Consider the following 19,170-nt stretch of genomic DNA (forward strand, 5'->3'; position numbering starts at 1 on the left):
AAATTGTTTAAACTTATTATTAAACATATCGAGTAGTTTAAAAATAGTTTTAGGTAGTATTACAAAAAAAAAAAATGTTGTATCGTTTATTACAATAAATATTATACAATTATTATTTTGGTTTTTTAGTAGTAAAACACGGTGAAAATCATTACATACAAAAACTATTCTGGTACAAAATAAAAAAAAAAATTGTAAAAAATAATGACAATAATATAAAATTGTTACAATAAATAAAAATGTATAGAAAACAAATCGTAAAAAAAGTAAATGCTGTTAGTAATTATTACTATAAAGTAAGTAATGCAATTACCATTAAGTTTATTGGTCTTAAGTAGAATACTATTTTTCCCGTATGATTAAACAAAAATGAATCATTTTCAGTTTGCACGCTATAATACTGCTATTAACATAATATTCTTTCTTCTTCCTTATTTTGGTTTCGGTCATTTAAGACAATACCGTTAAAATACGATACATTAATTAAATTAAATAAATAATTGTTGGCACAAGTTAAAATTTGTAAAAACATACAAAAATAAATCATTAAAGATTGCACAAACACACAAAAAAAAAATGAGTATTATTTGTTAATTAGTTACAATATTGTAATATTTGTTTAAAGGCAATTACCGTCAAACATATTATATAAAAAAAATGTAAGTAAGCACACAACACAAATAGAATATGTAAAATATGTTATTTCTAAAGACAACAAATATTATATAAATTATATTTATATAGAATATTTACTATGATATATATTTAAAAAAAAGAGAGATCTGAATAAATAATTAGGAAACATAAAGTTTATCGCATTTTCTTATTTTCAATAATACTGGTTAAGTATAATATAAGCTATAACTAAGGCTGTTAAGGTTGACTGGGTTTTTTTTCTATTTGACTACTCGGTTTTGGTCGTTAACGGTCGACGAAAAACCATTAACTGAACAGCCTCAATTATGCCTAAAAATACTTTAAATGGTTCAATACATATTGTTAAGCACTTGCCCAATGCAATACAAGGTTAATTAATTTTAATACCTAGTTAAGTAACGTTACTTATTATAGATTTTAATTAAATTTGGTATTAACCTTTTTGTCAGTCCTAGTTTGCAAAAAAAAAAATCCCACTTTTTATGCCAGCTACAATTTAAAACTATAGATATATATATATATATATGTTTTTAAAGACTTTTAATTAAAAAATTAAACGTACCACGACGATACTTTGGGCTATTTAAAAAAAAAAAAACCGTAGTCAGTAAAACTAAACGGCAGTTTGTAAGGGTGCCGTTACGTTTTCACCGACTCGGTCTTTTAACGTCTTGGGACTTTCACATTTCTCCGACATTACGCGCAATATCGCTCGGAACTTTTCATGACGTTGCCACATGCAACTAGCATCGGATTCAATATCGGCTGCTACGTCCAGTCTGCCGTCTACGTCGGTCGAAGTCGGTGTTTGATCGGCGTCCTCGAAACCATCGTTGGTCTGTGGCGGTTTTTGACTGGTCACGGCTTTGCTGCCCCAAAGAAACTTCAAAAGAAACTCGGTGCTGAACAAGTCCAACAGCAACTGATCGACAGACATGGAATTTGGTAACGGCGCTAAAGATTTGTTAGAAGAACACTCCCGTGGGTTGATCGCAGGCAATACGGTATTGGCGTTGCGACGGTATTCGTTAAGGGCCCGGAGATGTGACCTGGCCGCCTGCATGTGATTCAACAACGTTTGCAAACCAAAATCGCCATTGCCCGTGCTGAGTGAACCGACCGAAGTACTCAGAATGTTTTCGTCAAACGATAGCTGATGATTAAGCGTACTGGCCATTGAATTTACGGTACCTAAAAGCAAACACGGTGTTATTAAAAAAAAAAAAATTAAATAATGTTATTAGCGACAAACTCTTCATAAATTATAATTATTAAAAATTATTTTATTATTACTATGAAATATTTCATCATAGGAAATGGCAAAAAAAATGTTGAAGCCAAATGGAGATTTATTTTGCTACTTTTTCAACAAAAAAAAAAGTGACATTTTTATGTTCAGTGTTAATCAAAGATGATTATCAGTTAAGATTTTTAGATTCATGGTTACATAAATTATATTAATAAATAAACAGTTAACAAAAATACTAAAGTAAGTGTACTTACTAAATACTTTTTACACATAAAATAAAATAAAATGTATACATAGTAATTACTAGATTATACATTTTGAGTTTTACATCTTTAATTAGATAGTTAAAAAGTGAGTTATGAAATGCAAGTTCTTTTTTAGATATTATATTTAAAAAAAAAGTTGTTAAGCATTTGAAATTTAAATTCTGTATTTAATATTTTGAAGCCATTCCTTTGTTTTTTTTAATACTAATAGATAAAACTCATCAAAACCCATAATTTTAGTATAGAAAGTCGTTTTAGTTCTATTTTTCATAGCTTTGAAATATTAAAACCCTGATTTTTTGGCTTTGTAATTATTTTGGAAAACTGAAATCTTATTTTGTATAAACCTAATTATGAATTTTTGCAATAAAAAAATGGTAACATATGAATCCCGTTGATTAAAGTTGAAACCAACAAAATTACAACTGTCTGTAGAATTACAAATATTGATATAAGCATTGTACCTAATGACAATAATGTGCTTAAAAAATGTATATTTTCTATTAGGGTTTACCGTCTGTCTAAAAATCAGACCTTAAACCATAAAACTTCACCCGAAAAATGTTCAACCCTTCTCAGGGAAAAGGTTTATGATTTTTGTTTGGTTTGTCAACGTTCATCGATGCAGTACTAAGGCTTAAAGAACAATTTTTTTTTTTTAAAGAATGTCCAAAGAATAATGTCAAAAGTTTGGAACAAATTCTACTATTTAATAAAAAAAAAAAGTTTTAGCGTAATACCGTTGATTTCTTGTTCGTTGCTCCTATTGACGTTATTGTTATAAGTAGTATGGGGCTGTTGGCTTTCGAATATTCCGGTGCTGCAGACGTGAATTTTTTCATGAACCCAAAGTATGGGCATTAAGTGAGGTATAGTGGTGTTTGGAGCTTGAGGATTAGTACCGCGGTCCATGCTCAGCCACTGGGGTCGTAGTTTCGCTTCAAAGTTAAACGCCGAATCGGTGTAATTTTTCCTAAGGGCCAGCCAAAGATCGCTCAACCGTTGTATCTATAAAAATGAAAATCATTTTCATTTGACATCGGAAACAATTTAGTTGTATTCAACACTTTGGTTAGTTAATATTTTCACTTACACTGGAATCGCACAGACCCGACATGATAGAGGAAAAACCGTACAAATTGCCCAATGCAGTTTTCAAATCAATCGCTACCTGAATCCATTTGTCCAACAGTTGAGCTCTGTTTTCCAAAGTTTCACAAGTCAATATGGTGACTGCAACTAAGAACTTTACACACTCATTTCTGTAAACAGAAAAAAAAAATGTATTTTAAAATTGTTTGGCAAAATTAGTTAAGTCTCAAGGGCACACGATACCTTTCAATAAGATCCAAACGTCGACGATGGCCTGTCGGCAACAAGCACAATTCCAACGGACAACTTGTACTGGTTAAAACGGTTTTTTTTATGCTATTGTCAGTAGACGACATGGAATTCTCGTCGGCCGCTCGAATGTCTATATTTTCAGTGTACCCTTGCGACGCTTCTTTCTCGTTACCAAATAACGTGATCGATAAGTCCACGTAGGTTATGTGATTGGCCAAAACTCTCGAACACGTCTGTTGTATCATCCAATGTACTCCTTCAAGAGCCGTTCCGTCCAAGGGTTTATTACCTTCCAAAGTGGATGGCAACAACAAAGTTTGAAAATTGTCTAAATCGGCAAACAACGATTTACAATCGGTACGAGATCCGTCCGACGTTGTATACACATTTTTCTTTACCGATCCGTCATTTTGAAACGATAAATCCAAACTAAACTTTTGTCCACTCATTGCGGGTAATGGATGTTTTATCATTACACCGCCGCCAAAGTTGATTGGAGTTTGTTGCTTTTTTAAAGTGCCGTTATTGCCATCGTTTTCTCCTTGACTCGACAGTCCGTCAGTCGACGGTAACTCATTGTTCGTACTTGTAACTGGATAATTTTTATATATATTTGAAATGTTGCTATTGGACGACACAACAGAACTGGCAGTAATATAACTAGCTGATAGATTTTTGTGGTTAGGCAATTTATCGTTTGAAATATTTTGTTTGGTTGCGATCTTTGCTGATCTAGGCATTGTACTGCTAGAACTACTTACATTCGGGCTAATTGAGGATAATCTTGACGATATTTTACCACTTCCAGTGCGTGGTAATGAATTAGTTGAGCAAACCAATGACGAAATTCCTGCACGTAAAGATCCTTTTTCTAGAGAGTGTTTCCTTATGTTGTTTCTCATTTGTTGTTGTATATTTTGTACAGCTTGCTTTGCCGGTATTTTCGGAGGTGTAATATTTCGAGCACTACCGGAAGTGGTTGTTGGAAACTTATTGTGTAAAATATCTTCTAAAGACGACGAGAAAAACAGCGAATCGCTTTTACCCACAACTCGAAAATTGTCGTTGCTACTACTGGTATTTTCGTTCACCTCCATCATCGTCAATGGATATTTTCGGTTACAAGGAGTTCGAATGCGCACCAACGATCCACACGAAATCGGTTGACCACTGCCCACATAAAACGTTATTAAATCAGGTACTGTATCGAAAGAATCTTGCTCGAATCGATATTGAACACGTTTGTAGACAGAATCAGCTTCCAGGACAACCTGAAAATAGTTGAAAATGTGTAAACATCACAAAATTGACGAAAGCTTTAGTACATTTCAAGTTTAAATAACTTAAATAAAATTTAGCTTACGCCATTAACAATGTTATTACCTTATTAATGACAAAATGTAAAACTTGATGATTGAAGTTGGAAGACGCAATATTTAAAGTTTCACTAACATTAGGTCCCAAATTTTTTTTTAATACGAGGCACGATAACACGTAATTTGATGGTTGCGTAGAACAATCTCTGACTAAAAAGTAGCTTCCAAGACTAGAATTTGTAGATTCAATTGTATCACAATCACTATGGTTTGTTTTGTTTGCATATTGTTCATATTCTTCTACGAGCAGCTCTTCAGCCTTCGATCTTGTAATACCGCCATGATACCAAGCATGAGAACGTAAATCTCTCGCATCTAAGCTCATCTCCCACTCTAAAGTTTTTTTAAGTAATAATCTGTCCATTTCACTTTGCATTCGGTCGTCGTCGCCTGTGCCTCTGGCAATATACCTTTGTTGAACCGACATTGCACGAGTCTCTGCAAAATAAAGATAACAATTAAATAGGAGTCTGATTTTTTTTTTTTTTTTATAAACTAAGTATGTTTATTACCTATTTATTTTCATAAAACAACAATATACTCATTGCACGGCTGTAGTTGTAAATTGCTGTATAAATTATTGGAATACAATCTAAGTTACAGTAACATATCAAAAATCGACGGTTTACGGTTATCTATATAAATATTATATTAGGTATAATGTAGCTACTTAAATTTAAATATTACTACATATTAACTATCCTACCTAGAAGTAAAAATGTTTTAGAATACAACAACAATTAATAATTATTGTAAATAAAACTTTATCATCATAAGCAGCTCTTATCTCTCATTTGCATTTGTTGTTTAAGTAAAAAAAACTAAAATGAGGAATGGAGGTAAATATATGCTTTTCTTCCATGCCCAGTTAGGTTATTCCTCCATGGCCTATATGGAGGCAAAATCCATAGACCTTAATAATTATTTTTCATTGGATGGCCAAAAAAATAAACAGGTATGCCGGTATGTATGCAAGCGAAATTTTTACAAAATGGCTGTTGGCGTTCTCCCGTAAGAAACACACGGCCGCCCGAGAAGCGCGGCAGCCATTTTGCGTTTACAACAAACTGCCGACTTACCTGTTAACTTTGTCACGTTTCTTCGTGGGTCGACGAATCGACATTGACCAACAATCAACAAAATGTATTCAAAAGATGTGTTTTTTGACACTTAAAAAGAAGAAGTGGAAACAGAAATTAAGTATTATACGTACTTTTAAAATTATGCAAAAATGTAATTTACAATGTACTTTTTAGTATAATAACCGTGAAAAATTGACATAATATTATTTAAACATTTATTTTTAATTGATTTGTTTATTTAACCGTGAATGTTTTGGTAAAGTCCAAGAAGTCTTTATTACTTTTTTAGTTATGAGTCAATAATAAAAAAAATAGTCTTATAACATGCGAAATACTACTTGATTTCTTGATATTATGCATAAATTTACTGATTATTATAACTTTAAAAAACAATTTTTTTTTTATAGGTAAATAAATTAAATGACCAAAAACGATAGTATAATTAAAATGTCTTTAAAATACTTGTATAAACACAATACCAATTGGTAAGGTTGACTTATTGTGACAACACATCATCTTTTAATTACATTGAGTGAAAAAATATCCTTTAAGAGTACCAATAGTTTTCCTCCTATTTATGTCAATCTAAAACTCTAAAACTAGGATAGCTAAATTTCGATTAAAAAACAGCGAAAATTAAGTATTTGCTTATAACTGTAAAAGTTATGATATTCAATTTCTCTTTTCATCATAACTTCAAGTGTCAAATAATTCATCCTAAAGCATCAAATGTTACATAGTATACGTATTTTAATAATAACAAATAAAAAAATCGTCTGGTAATTAATCTGCATATATGAGTAACCTAACCTATTTTCAAAACCGATTTGGTACCAACTAGTTAATATTGTTATTATAATTTTAATGTTTTGTGTTGAAATAAATTACCTAAACTCATTATTTTACCGCCTATAAAATTTAACTTATTACCTTCAATCGGATTTGGCGGTAAATTGATCTCTTAAACTGATTATGTAGACGTTTAAACTTTAATTTCAAAATGTATTATCTACGTTTTAACAACATTGCAGTTTTATATTATATTATAAAATTATACAACAAATGTATAATAATTTAACATTAAAGTTAGAAAACCATATTTAATTTAATAAACGAAGTTCAATTATGGCTTTTGATACATTATTCTCATTTTAAAAGTTAATGAAATGTATGCGTTACCTTTTATGTTACAAAAGTAGCTATCAAAAAAACTAAGTTGGGAGGGGGTAAAAAAATTGTGAAAAATTGAGATCATAAATCATTATTGTAAAAAAACTCAATGAAAAAAAAAATTGTCTTATCAAACCTTATGAGATATTGAGTGGTACACTATAAAATGATCATCTTATATATGTTTAACAGCTATGAAAGAGGGACTTAATATTATTCACAAACATTTATACAGTACCATTGAGTATATTGTATACAATGTCTACTCGATGATGGTACATAGTGAAGTTTGCTCATTCTTTTATTATTATTATTGTTGTAATTTTTGTAAGCTTAACTATTAAGCTATTGTAACTAATTTTGTTTGATATATTATGTACAATGTCGTTTGGGCAACCCTAAAACCGGACAGTTTGCCTTTTGTAAGTTGTAACTTGTATCTCTCTATAATATTAATTTAATATTCAAATTTTAATTATTTCAAGTTTGTATAGATAAGTGATAACATAATCTTCCAATCGACCTCCGCCCTGGCAATGCGCTTGGACGGTGTGAACAGTGTAGCCAACGGTACAATAATTCTTGTACAATGTTTACAGCTTGATCGACCGTTAAAAAACGGACACAAATCATAACGCCTTGTATATTGATAAAAGAAAAATTGCTAAGAAAATATACAGCCGTCTCCGGCGTTTGTGTTCAGTGTAAAGGCGGTAAATCGTTTCCGTTCTATTGTTTGGTTAAGACGTGAGGCGTACACGCGAATACAATATTATTATTATTATTCGAATCGAGCAGTCGGTGTGTGTAATTTATCGGTGCCCGCTTTAATGTAAAACATTTAACTCGAACCGTTAACATTGTTTCAAGGCTATCGTCGACCGTTTGTAATAATAATTAATATTATTTTGCACGCTCAACAACAATTATAAGTAGTTTTTGTTGTTTGTAAATCGAACCGAAAAAATACCAATTTCCAAATGGACGAGTTCATAGAGGTAAAATCAATTTTTGTCGTTTCGCAGTTGTAATGCAGTGGTTTACCTATTTTTTTTTTTCACCCCTCAGAGAATGAAGTCTCGGACCAACGCCAGGCAGGAGCTTCTGCAATCGCTCAAAGTCAAAAATCAAGAATCGGAAATGTCTGTCGACGAACCCGAACCGGAACCTGAATCGGAAACTGATTGCGTTGTTACTAAATCACTATTGAGAGATCGCACCAAAACTATCCTCAATCGCCTTGGAGCACTTCATTCGGGTAACTTGTTTACATTGTCTTTACGATTCCCGAACGAGTTTCACAGTCTCGTTAAGTATGAACTAAAATTAATTTCGCTGCTCGGAAAATATGTACCTGTCATTATCATGTCCGAATGTAGGCTATAACTCGATTGCATACACGATAATTGAATAGCCCGTAAAGTTATACCGAAAACAATCTAATTTACCAATGTACAGTGCTGAAAACGCTCCCTATAAATTACTAGATGGGTTCAAATTTTCATTGTGGCGTAGGATCGTTTGATTTTTTAGACATTATGAAGATTTATTTATTAAAATGAAAACATTTCAATTTATGTACTAAATGTAGCAGCTCAATGGGTTGATTTTTGATATTAAGCTATTTTAAAATAGTCAATTATACTTAATTATACCAAGAATCTGTTTGTAACTAATGATAGTAAAAAAGCACAACAGATTTTTGTAATTAAATATTTTTTGCCAAATTACCAAAATTTAGGTGACAATTATCAACTTTTGAATAACACTTTTTTTTTAAAGTATCAAAAATAAATGATATATTTAAATACATTTCCATTTTTGTATAATCATTTCTCATGCTTAAAATTGCTTGTTTTAATACTGTATTTGAACAAGCGTAGGTAATTTTAAATAATGCATGAATACAATTATCTTTGAAATGATCCTTTTATTTACTAACTACATTATGATTTGTAAATACAATATGTCGGGGAAAAAAAATTGCGCTATATCACTAACTGATATGTTTTTTCTGTGATAGAAGTTAGGTAAATATATTTAATAAAATAATTAAAATTGGTGAATATTGTTGTTGATTAATTAAAAGTGTTTTGTCCATATTAGATACAGATCAACTAAATCTGTCATCTCCTGTTCATGCAGTCCACGATATTGTACTAGGCAATGAGCAAGAAAACAGGAATAATGATAATCAAGAACTCAAGCAAACCAGTTGCAAACTGAAGAAACTTTCGCAATTGGTTAGTAAGGTTAATGAATGGCAAGAAAATGACATTCAAACTTTCCAGACAAACAGCAAGGATAAAAAAGATATTCTACCGGTTTGTACTTATTATAATGAAATTTTCTATTTAACAATGGAATACACTTTTATTATTTCATTATGTTTAGGAAAAAACTACCGTGTCTGCAGCCAGTTGTATTTCATCCCCAGTAAAAAATAAAACCAATGACAAAAAAACTGATGCCAGAACAAAAACTAAATGCACGGTAACGTTTGCGCCCACGGTTTCTTCAATACAAATTGAAAAACGTCCCATTATGTCTTCTCCTAAAAAAATAACGCCGGTTTTACCTAAACCCGCATCACTCAATACCACGGCAAACTTTAAATCTACTTCGAGTCCTAAAAAAGTCGACGGTCCTTGGCAACTTTCTGTGGCTGAACGTAAAGAAATGTTTGAAAAGCAAATTTCTAATGGTGGGTTGGCTGCTCCAGCTCCTGTAACGACGTACAAACCCCAAGTCAAAGATCACCAGCAAGATGTGAAAACAAAAACTTTGAACATAGAAGCTAATAAATGCGCTAAACCGCGTGTAGACGATAAGCCACAAGTAAAAAATGTCATTTTAAAACGAACCAACTTTAACAATCCAAGTTGTGTTACGAAGGCGGACAGTGACACGAAACATTTGCCGAGAACAGAGTTCACTTGCACAGGCCACGAACAGTTCAACCAACAAGAAGTTCATACACCACGGACAATTGACGACCATCCAAAAGTATGCAGTCCTGCAAAAACGCCACCGTCATCAGGTAAAAAATATATTGTATTTACGATTAATGTATTTTTCTAAATAGATATAAAAATACAGTAACATAAATTTTCAATGTCGTATTTATATTTGTAAAAATGTTTATCTTTTGTTTTGTTTTTTTTTTTTACATATTTTCCTGACAATAGCTTACACTAGGAGTAGTAGTGCGGTTTCGTTATTGAACGATGTTAAGATCGTTATAGCCACGCCTCCAAAACCCGGTTGCTTATACCCAAACATATCTTTTGGCTCGGATGAAAATGATCTGGACAACCAATCGGAAGAAGAACCCATGAGTACCGACGTAGCAGAAAAATATTGTAACACGAATGATATTTCTCCAATTGTATCTGGCGATGCAAATAACGATAATATCAGCAACCGACCAAAAAAAGTAAACTATACATTTAAAAATAATTGTTTACAGCTATTGTTTTTAAGATCAAGTGGTGTGATTGTTCATAAATGTAGATTTTTCTCAATCATTTATTTCATTTCAGTACGTCTTGTACATTTATTGAATTAATAATGCCTATACTTTTTTAGAGACATATCAGCGCCATATTAAATAATACGGATGGGTCGAGTACTTCAAGTTTGGCAACAATAAATGGAGATGATGAAGAGCATGATGATTATTTGGCCGACAATGCTGACGTAAAACGTACCAAAAATAACGATACGCAGGATGTATTGAATTATTCTTCCATAACAGATTTTGTAAGTTATCAAAACTAGTTTTAAAAAAAACTAGTTTAAAATTAATAAATAAATTATTATTGTTATATTCAATAAGGACTCGCCGATTATTGGTCTCCGTTCGGTTGCAAATACTAGTGTATTGGGAAGTCCACTTCATTCTTCGAGCTTTACCTATATTAATCATACTAAAAACGAAGAAATTCAAATACCGACTGGTGGTGCTCCCTCTTTAGTCCATACAGTTAGTACATACCGAAAACAACAGCAACAACAATTGAAAGTTAGTATAGGCATTTGATTTTATTAGTGTAACAACCGTTAGTTTAATTTTTTACCTTAACATATTTATTTATGTTATTATTTTAGCCATCGGCTATGGTTATTAGACGTACAGCGGCTACAAAAGATCATTTTAAAGAGTCCGATGAAGAAAATATCGACGAGCACGATAAAGAGTCCGATGACGAGGATGAACTCGACCGTGTGGTCGAAAGAGTACACGAGCTGGAAGCTCAGGTAACGATAGTTCATTTCTACAACAATTTTACACCATTCTAACAAATTGTATTGTATGTGGTTTTATCAGATACCTGTTCAAGAGGCAAGGATAGCACAGGCAACTCAAGCGCTTAATTTGTGTCAAGCAACAACTGAGTTTGCTGGTTCTTCTGAACAAGTGGAAGCCGAACGTGTCTTGTTACTTGCAGGTATAGTATTTGAAAATTTTTAAAGTATATTAGTATTTATAATTGAGTTTTTATCGACTAGGATTGAAACGCAACGCCTGTCTAATGGAAGCACAACGTTTGCGTGTTGAAAAAACGCTATTGCCGAAAGGGCAAGGATCCAAATCACACATATTGAAATCATCGTCGTCTGTTACTTCATCACTCCTCATAAAGGACTTGTCCATACCAATACGTTGGGATTACATTCGGAATATTTCTATAAGAGGTTTGTTAAATCCAGACATTCTCAAAAATTAGTTAAATATCTTTTTTTGTATTTTAATTTATTTCAGTTGCAAAGCATTATTCAGTATAACTTTATTTTTAAATTTGTAATTTTTTCCCCCTTTTACAGAAGACAAGAGATGTCATTTTGTGTGTGCGGTACAGTGTAGCGGAGTTTCCGCGGCTACTGCACAAGTCATAGCCACAAAGAGCGTTGAAGCTTCTTATACAGGCAACGGTAATCGTTGTGGCAACAATTCCGGTACATCTGGTATTCCCGTCGGATACATAGAGTTCCCTGAGGAATTGCGTGTGGATTTAGGGAATGTCGATGAAAAAGAAGTCGATCAAGACTTTAAGTGCACTGTGGAAGTTTATGGCCTGGTGGTTGATCATAATAAAAACAACAGTTCTGATAAATTCGGGGCTTCGTCGTCTTCACATCATTCACATACAGTATGTTTCTCAAATATGAACACAGACGAATATTGTGTTTGTGTACAAATTAAAAACTTTTACTCGTTTCCTAAACAGCGTGGTGACAGCAAGTTTTGGTTTACTCCGACTAAACACAGCAAAAAGAAAAACTCGGCATTCCACGGTGGAAATATCGAATCGCCGGGCGGACCTGCCGCCGTACGGTCAACGTCCTTCCAACTGTTAGGGTATTTTGTATTTTCCAAACGAGAACTGCGTAGGACACAGTTTACTCTCAGCAAAGTATGTACAAATACGATCTACTCGCAAACGGTGCAATTGTCGTTACATTTATTTGAAACTTATTTACAGGTGCAATATGACGGTCCGTTGTCGGAAGGTGTTGTTCGCGTTAAGTTGGAATTGGAAGACAACGAAGACTCCAATGAAGACACTATATTGGAAAGTTTGACTCATGAGGGATTTTTGACCATGTTCAATGACGTCAGCGGTTTGGGCGCGTGGTATAGGCGATGGTTCAAATTGCGCAACGGTCTTCTGTCGTATTGGAAATATCCCGATCACGCCGACGACGAAACAAAAGTAAAACATAATTTGAGATGAGATGTTTTTTGCTAACAACGCGTACTTAAACGATAGTTAAATTTATCGAATATTCCAGATACCTATCGACACTATAGACCTCGGTCAATGTATCACACAACAAATCGGTCCGTGCAACGTAGAACTGTGTGCCAGGCCAAACACTTTGCTTTTGGAATGCACTCGGCCGTTGTGTAAAAACGATGGCAATTGTGATTCGTTAATAACACGCACAGACCCTCGTACGGGTCAAACGACAATCAGGTAAGAAAATTAAAAAAAATGTACAGTATGATTTAGGTTTTCAAACACTGAACACGTTTGTCGTGAGTTGACCATACAAATATCTTGCGTTATAATTATTGGGTTTTTTTTTTTTTTTTTTTAGAAATTTATTGTCGGCAGACACTAAACAAGAACGTCAAGAGTGGTGTGACAAAATAAATTCTACTTTGACGGTTTTGAACCGACGACAACAACGATTGCAAAAAAAAACTGAAAGAAATCGTAAAAAATAATCGCAGTTTATATATATATATATTTATTACGTATACTATATTTTATAATTTATATTACTACTAAATTATATATATATATATATAAATACGCATAATTTGATATTTTTTACATAATTTTATAAGATTTTAATTTTTAACTATTAACATTAATATATATATTTTTTTTTTACGTGTGTTGAAGTATCAAACGAATGTTATTAACTGAGTACATCCATTTTAAATATCTTAATTTACTTACTTTATCTTTTACTTTTGAGTTTATATTTTGCTATTATTATTACTTATTATTTTTGATACGTTAACTAATAGTTTGTATGTACAAATAATTTATATGTTATATTTAAGAATAGAAATATTTAGCGATACTAAACAATTTGAATATCTAATTTTTTTTTACCAAATACATTTTTTTTATAACAATACTAATTAATATAGTTAAACAGAATTTTTTTTTCATTGACTTCCATAGTTTATTTGCTAGAACTGTAGAAACACTATGTTGCCTTTGTTTTAGATAAAAAAAAAACTGGGTTAACGCATGAAATATTTTTATATTAACGAGTTAAATTGAGCGATCACATAATAACTTGGAATAACAAAAACAAAAGTATAAAATATTTTATGTACACCGTAAAATAATTTGCTAATTGACTAAAATTGTACACTGAACACAAAATAAATTATAATTTACAGCGCCGAACCGACCTGGACCGTACGATATCTGATTTCACTAGCGCCTGAACAAGTTATAAACAAAAAAGTCCAAAGGTTAGTATAATACTTCATTAGGTTTCAACGTATCCAAAGGCTTTACGCGTATCATATTAAATAGATACGACTGTTCGGTATTGTCCACTTGAATTTCTTCTTTACTGTTTACAACCTGAAAAAATATATCAAATAGTACAGTATTTGAGCGTTGCCGTTTGGTTTCAACAATTTGATCAGTCTTACTTCTTGTAAACTAACTAAAGGTTCGCACACTCCATTTTTTTGTAATATTTCCTCTTTATGTCTGACTATATGAAGCATATATATGTCTTTTCGTATCGTTTTAAATTTGCACATATCGCAGCTGTACATGAAACCGTCGTCTAGTCCTGGAAAAAATAAATGCAAAATATATAGACAACAATGTAGTATTCAGATTTCCTGGCAAAAGCAAAGTTTAGCTCCAAACGATTTTCTGATTTTTTTTTTAAACTGAAAACAGTAGTTGAGTGTAAATTTGTTAAATTTACATTTCTCAAAAAAATACATTTATTTAAAAAACAAAAAGGGGTTGTTGGACACTTAGAAAGGCGACAAATACAGAAATTGAAAAGTGTACTTATTTTTAAAATTAAAATAAAAAATTTCATACTTAAACGTTGTGAAAATTTGGCTCAAACATTTGTTTTTTTAATCTATTCGTATTTAAATTGGAATGTTTTTAGCGAGGTCAAAAGTTACTTGTCTTGGTTTCTTTTAAAAAAAATAGTTTTATAATTAATTTACCAATACTACCTACTTTTGTCAGGATGGGATTAATAAGTAATTAAATTAAATGTAAGTAAAACTTACATAATATATACGAGTTAAACAAGTTTTGAATCTTACCACTGTCATATTATTTTATCAACAAAAAAAAAAATGTATTTCAAATTACAATAGTTGGGTTATAAAATTATGCATAATATCAAGGAAGTAAGTATTAATACAATTTTTTTTTTTTAATGAGTCATAAGTGAAAAAGTTATTAAGAAGATAAGTTACTTCTGCCTTAACCAATTAGATTTTTGCTTTTTTACTTAAAAGTAAAATATATGATACCCAATTTCTGTTTTTGTCATATTTACAAGTGCCAAACATTTTATAATTTGCTTAGTTAAATGTCAAAATTTGACAAAGTAAATAAGTTATTGTTTGTTGCTTTAAAATTAAGTCTGACCGACAAACCTGATGTTTGAAGGTAGGAGAAATGTTTAAAAAAAATACCTTGGGAGCTAAGCTGCATCGTAACGTTACAAAGGACGATACGTAAGAGTAGCCGCTATATTTTGTATAAACGTCCAACGTCTCACACATTAGCTGCACACAGGCTTAAGTTTTGTTGTACATTTTTACTCAAAGACGTTAATCACATTTGGCACAATACCTGGATGTTTGGTGTTCAAATGTTTCTTGTACGAGGTGGCTTGAATACAAGAGTAACTACAGTGTGGACACGTGTAGTTCTTCTGGCCCGTGTGTCTCATTTTGTGTTTCCTCAAGGTGTTATGATCCGCCGTACAAAATCCACATTCGTCGCATTTGAACGGCTTCTCGCCGGTGTGCGATCGCATGTGTAACCTCAGCGAACTGGCAACGGCCGTTTTATAACCGCAGACGTCACAGGAAAACGGTCGAGCTTTGTTGTGTATACTACTTATGTGCTGGTGTAGCAGGCTTTTGGACGAGAACGTTTGAGAACAATGTAAACACGTCAAATCTGTCCTCAACGGTTTGTCGCTTTTAGTATGTATTATCTGAACAGAACAAGAATGCGTATCGTACAAATAAAATACATAAAAATTATGAACATTTTATAAAAATTATGATTTTCCTAGGTTTTTGTTTTTATACAAACTGTTTAAAAAACCTGATTTTACTTACTTTGTGGTTTCTCAATTGTTTGACCGATTTAAAGCCCTTGCCGCATTCTGTACACAAAAATGGCCTTTCTTCTTGATGAATATTCTTATGAAAACTATTCAGTTTGTACAGACTGAAATTAAAATGGTAAATTAATATTTTTATTAGGTAAACGGTTAATTTTGATAACGTTCGACCTAGTACGTTAAGTAATAATGAAGACGTAATCGAGTTTAAGTGTATTTTACATACCTATTTGTTTTAAAATTACATTTGTCGCAACTAAACATTTCTATGTCGATATTATGTGTTTTCCACAAGTGCGACATCATTGTAGTCCATTTTCTGTCTGTGAACTGGCATTCGAATTCGTTGCATCGAAATCCATCATCGGAATGACAATGTTTATGATATTTTAAGTTCTCTTCGGATCTAAACCTCAATTTGCAGTTGCCAAAAGTACACCTGGAATTTTTTAAATATACAATGTAGGCATTGTTAATAACTTGAGGAAAATGAAAAAATGATAAAAATACGGTATTGAGAAGAGCCGTAATGTGTGACTACCGACCTGAAAGGCTTATCCACAGAATTTGAATCGTTTATTATATTACTTGTATCTTGGTATTCGCTAAATACTACTTGCTGAGAATCCCAAAAAGTAACCAAAGTTTCATTTTGATGGCAATTATTGTCTTTGAAATTGTTATCTTCTGCAAAAATATACACAATTTTTTTTTTTTTTTTTGATAATAGGTTATGACAAATATTGTAAAGCAAATAATTTGTCAACCTGTAGTTTGTTTTTGTGGTTCTTCGAACTGCGACTGTAGGTCAAATTGATGATCGTCTAATATTGTATCGTTTATATCGTCCAAGTTGTTATCTATTCGAGGCATGTCACCTATATAAAAAAAAAATAAACAATAACATACGCAATTTCATCAGGTTTGTCGCGTTTAAAGTTGTAATTGTTTACCGTTTTCTAAAACTAACGTTTCTTCCTTGTTGGCTTCGATAACTAACTGTACCATTTCTTCGATCTCGCCGGGCAACACGTCGTGGTCTTCGATTAAATGACACTACAACACAAAATGTTAATAGAACAGCTGTTGGTAAGATATATTTTAATCAATAAATGTTCAATGACCAAATTCAGTTGAATCATATTTACCCTGAGCACGTTAACCGAATAGAACACGTTATCACATCCAATGCACTTAGTTTTCAGCAAAGACTTGAGAGGTAAATGATGAAAATTATGGTCTTTTTCGTTATGTTCCAAAAACAGTTTGACGTTTAAACACAGAAACGGGCACGACTCGCAAGAGTAAAACCCCGACCCTTTGATTATTTTATAATTGATAGCAGGTTTTCTCGTTTCCTCTTTACATATCGTATTTTGATTGTCGGAAAAGTCGCGGAAAATATCCGACATTTGACTGTTGCTGATTTCCAATAGTTCATTGCCGTTAGTGTTTGGGGTGTTGATGTCGAATTCGGATTGCAAGTCCCACAAGTTTTCCAATAGGTTGTGTTGGAAATTTGTCGTTTCCACCGGGTTGGATATTAGTTTTTCGTTCGGTATCACCCGCAGCCGTTGAGCGACAAGTCGGTTCCTATCGACTAGCCTTAACGTTTGATTCGAAGACTGGTTTCCGATTGACGACAACATCATAGTGTTTGAGATGCAACTTTAATCGTTCAAATCATAATACAAATGGTATATTTCAGTTTGCTTAGGTAGTCCGTTTAAATTCGCATTTAAACAACGGCGCGAACAAAATTAATCACATTTTTTAAAATTTGTTTTATACAAAATTAATACTTTTTAATTTCTAAATTAAAACTCGACACACTTGTAAGCTAATAGTATTATTATTTTCAATATTAGGATGTAGTACCTACACAGAAAATACCACAATATGATTGATAATTTACCAATCACAAATAAATGATAAGAAAAATGTTAGATGATAGTAGCTATGGAGGTATAGTTATTATCACAGATATATTATACAATAAACTAGATTGCTAACTGTACACGATACCAATAGAGCCTATTCATTATTAGCCTGTATCTTTTTTTTATTTACAAATACTTAAAATTAAATTTCTCCTTTTTTTTTTTTAATAAAATAAAATAATTTCGTTTAGCAAATTACCAGGCGTTAATCCCTTCGCTGGATCGATTTGGGTTTTGAACTGGGCTAAAACATTCTTTTTTTTTATAATTTGATCAAAAGATCTTACAAAATATAGTATGTATAATTTGATAATATAGTTATAATATATATAATACAATATAATTGTGTTATAGTTAATTATTTATTTATATGTATAATGCATATATATATATATATAATTATGTATATATAACTACCTGCTGAAGAGGTTTATCATTTTTACGGACCATTTTTTTTAACTCGCTCATATAATTCTCAAATTTAAAACAACTTGCATTGTCAAGACGGCCATAATTTTCATAATCTTCATATAAATGAATTGGTGAATGAATATTGTGAGAAATAAAGTGTTCTCCGTACAAAGAACCGAAGTCTTTGACAAAATCATACATAAATGATTTTGCAAATTGTGCTAAGTAATTATAATTAGGACTTAAAAATACAGTCATTGCAATATTTAAGTATAAAAAAATGTTGATAAACTGTATTAGGATGAATTGTATTTGTAATTATTACTACTTTCTGGCTTGCATCTGCCCCATTAAATACCAATGGGAAAAACTGACTGATTTATTTGTTTAATATATCCTAATATTGGCCAAAAGCAACTACCCGAACTTTTAGACAACGGTAAGCCATCTACTCCAATGACCAAATGTATAGTGTCACTCACAAAGTTTTTATTTAAATATTTTTTCAAGTTATTTGATTCAAGTTATTAAATGATAGTAAATACCAGGGGGGACTTGTTTTACTTCAATAGCAGTATTATAAGAAACCCCATATTGAGTTTTATACAAAGTTCTACTAGTTACAGGAATATCATCAAAACATTCGTGTTTTTTAAAAATGTTTAGTAAGTCATCTACACTTTTATTTGGTACATTGTATTCAATTGTCCATTTAACTAAATCATAAACATAACTTGTAATATTTGTGATAATATATTATTGGGTCATGCCATGCCAAATCACCTGATGTGTGTGCGAGCG

The 19,170-nt window shown here is 31.8% G+C and overlaps 3 protein-coding genes across 3 annotated transcripts; 1 reads left to right on the forward strand and 2 right to left on the reverse strand.

Annotated features, from left to right (window-relative positions):
• Window positions 1–154: 154 nt before the first annotated feature.
• LOC126847958 (breast cancer anti-estrogen resistance protein 3 homolog) lies at window positions 155–5,621 on the reverse strand. The gene is made up of 6 exons (XM_050588407.1): window positions 5,405–5,621; window positions 4,900–5,330; window positions 3,508–4,787; window positions 3,266–3,434; window positions 2,913–3,180; window positions 155–1,848 (listed from the first exon to the last, which is right to left on the reverse strand). Exons 2-6 carry the CDS (start codon window positions 5,317–5,319, stop codon window positions 1,271–1,273), a joined length of 2,715 nt encoding a protein of 904 aa, XP_050444364.1. The 5' UTR covers window positions 5,320–5,330; window positions 5,405–5,621; the 3' UTR covers window positions 155–1,270.
• A 2,177-nt stretch (window positions 5,622–7,798) lies between these two features.
• On the forward strand, window positions 7,799–13,426 carry LOC126847956 (anillin). Its single transcript, XM_050588405.1, has 15 exons — window positions 7,799–8,142; window positions 8,213–8,402; window positions 9,251–9,468; window positions 9,539–10,184; window positions 10,333–10,580; window positions 10,733–10,906; window positions 10,983–11,168; window positions 11,255–11,404; window positions 11,475–11,595; window positions 11,657–11,842; window positions 11,972–12,297; window positions 12,376–12,561; window positions 12,631–12,861; window positions 12,941–13,125; window positions 13,250–13,426. Exons 1-15 carry the CDS (start codon window positions 8,125–8,127, stop codon window positions 13,377–13,379), a joined length of 3,195 nt encoding a protein of 1,064 aa, XP_050444362.1. The 5' UTR covers window positions 7,799–8,124; the 3' UTR covers window positions 13,380–13,426.
• A 484-nt stretch (window positions 13,427–13,910) lies between these two features.
• On the reverse strand, window positions 13,911–17,890 carry LOC126847960 (zinc finger protein 595-like). The gene is made up of 9 exons (XM_050588410.1): window positions 17,167–17,890; window positions 16,972–17,074; window positions 16,786–16,896; window positions 16,564–16,705; window positions 16,245–16,457; window positions 16,014–16,125; window positions 15,517–15,886; window positions 14,334–14,479; window positions 13,911–14,262 (listed from the first exon to the last, which is right to left on the reverse strand). The coding sequence occupies exons 1-9, from the start codon at window positions 17,668–17,670 to the stop codon at window positions 14,149–14,151; spliced, it is 1,815 nt and encodes a 604-aa protein (XP_050444367.1). The 5' UTR covers window positions 17,671–17,890; the 3' UTR covers window positions 13,911–14,148.
• Window positions 17,891–19,170: the final 1,280 nt, after the last annotated feature.

This window comes from Adelges cooleyi, unplaced genomic scaffold (assembly GCF_023614345.1).
Source record: "Adelges cooleyi isolate 19-005CV unplaced genomic scaffold, UGA_ACOO_1.1 ACOO_flye_CR_arks_rails_tigmint_CR_PRNA_14, whole genome shotgun sequence".
Lineage (NCBI taxonomy): Eukaryota > Metazoa > Arthropoda > Insecta > Hemiptera > Adelgidae > Adelges > Adelges cooleyi.

Coding starts and splice junctions, on each gene's coding strand:
- LOC126847956 (XM_050588405.1), top strand. Junction 8,403..9,250: donor CCTTGGAGCACTTCATTCGG/GTAACTTGTTTA, acceptor TGTCCATATTAG/ATACAGATCAACTAAATCTG. Junction 11,843..11,971: donor TCGGAATATTTCTATAAGAG/GTTTGTTAAATC, acceptor CCCCTTTTACAG/AAGACAAGAGATGTCATTTT.
- LOC126847958 (XM_050588407.1), bottom strand. CDS start 5,319: ATGTCGGTTCAACAAAGGTATATTGCCAGAGGCACAGGCGACGACGAC. Junction 4,788..4,899: donor TACATTTTGTCATTAATAAG/GTAATAACATTG, acceptor AACTATTTTCAG/GTTGTCCTGGAAGCTGATTC. Junction 1,849..2,912: donor CAACGAACAAGAAATCAACG/GTATTACGCTAA, acceptor GTTTGCTTTTAG/GTACCGTAAATTCAATGGCC.
- LOC126847960 (XM_050588410.1), bottom strand. CDS start 17,670: ATGATGTTGTCGTCAATCGGAAACCAGTCTTCGAATCAAACGTTAAGG. Junction 16,897..16,971: donor AACGTTAGTTTTAGAAAACG/GTAAACAATTAC, acceptor TTTTTTATATAG/GTGACATGCCTCGAATAGAT. Junction 14,263..14,333: donor CTTTAGTTAGTTTACAAGAA/GTAAGACTGATC, acceptor ATATTTTTTCAG/GTTGTAAACAGTAAAGAAGA.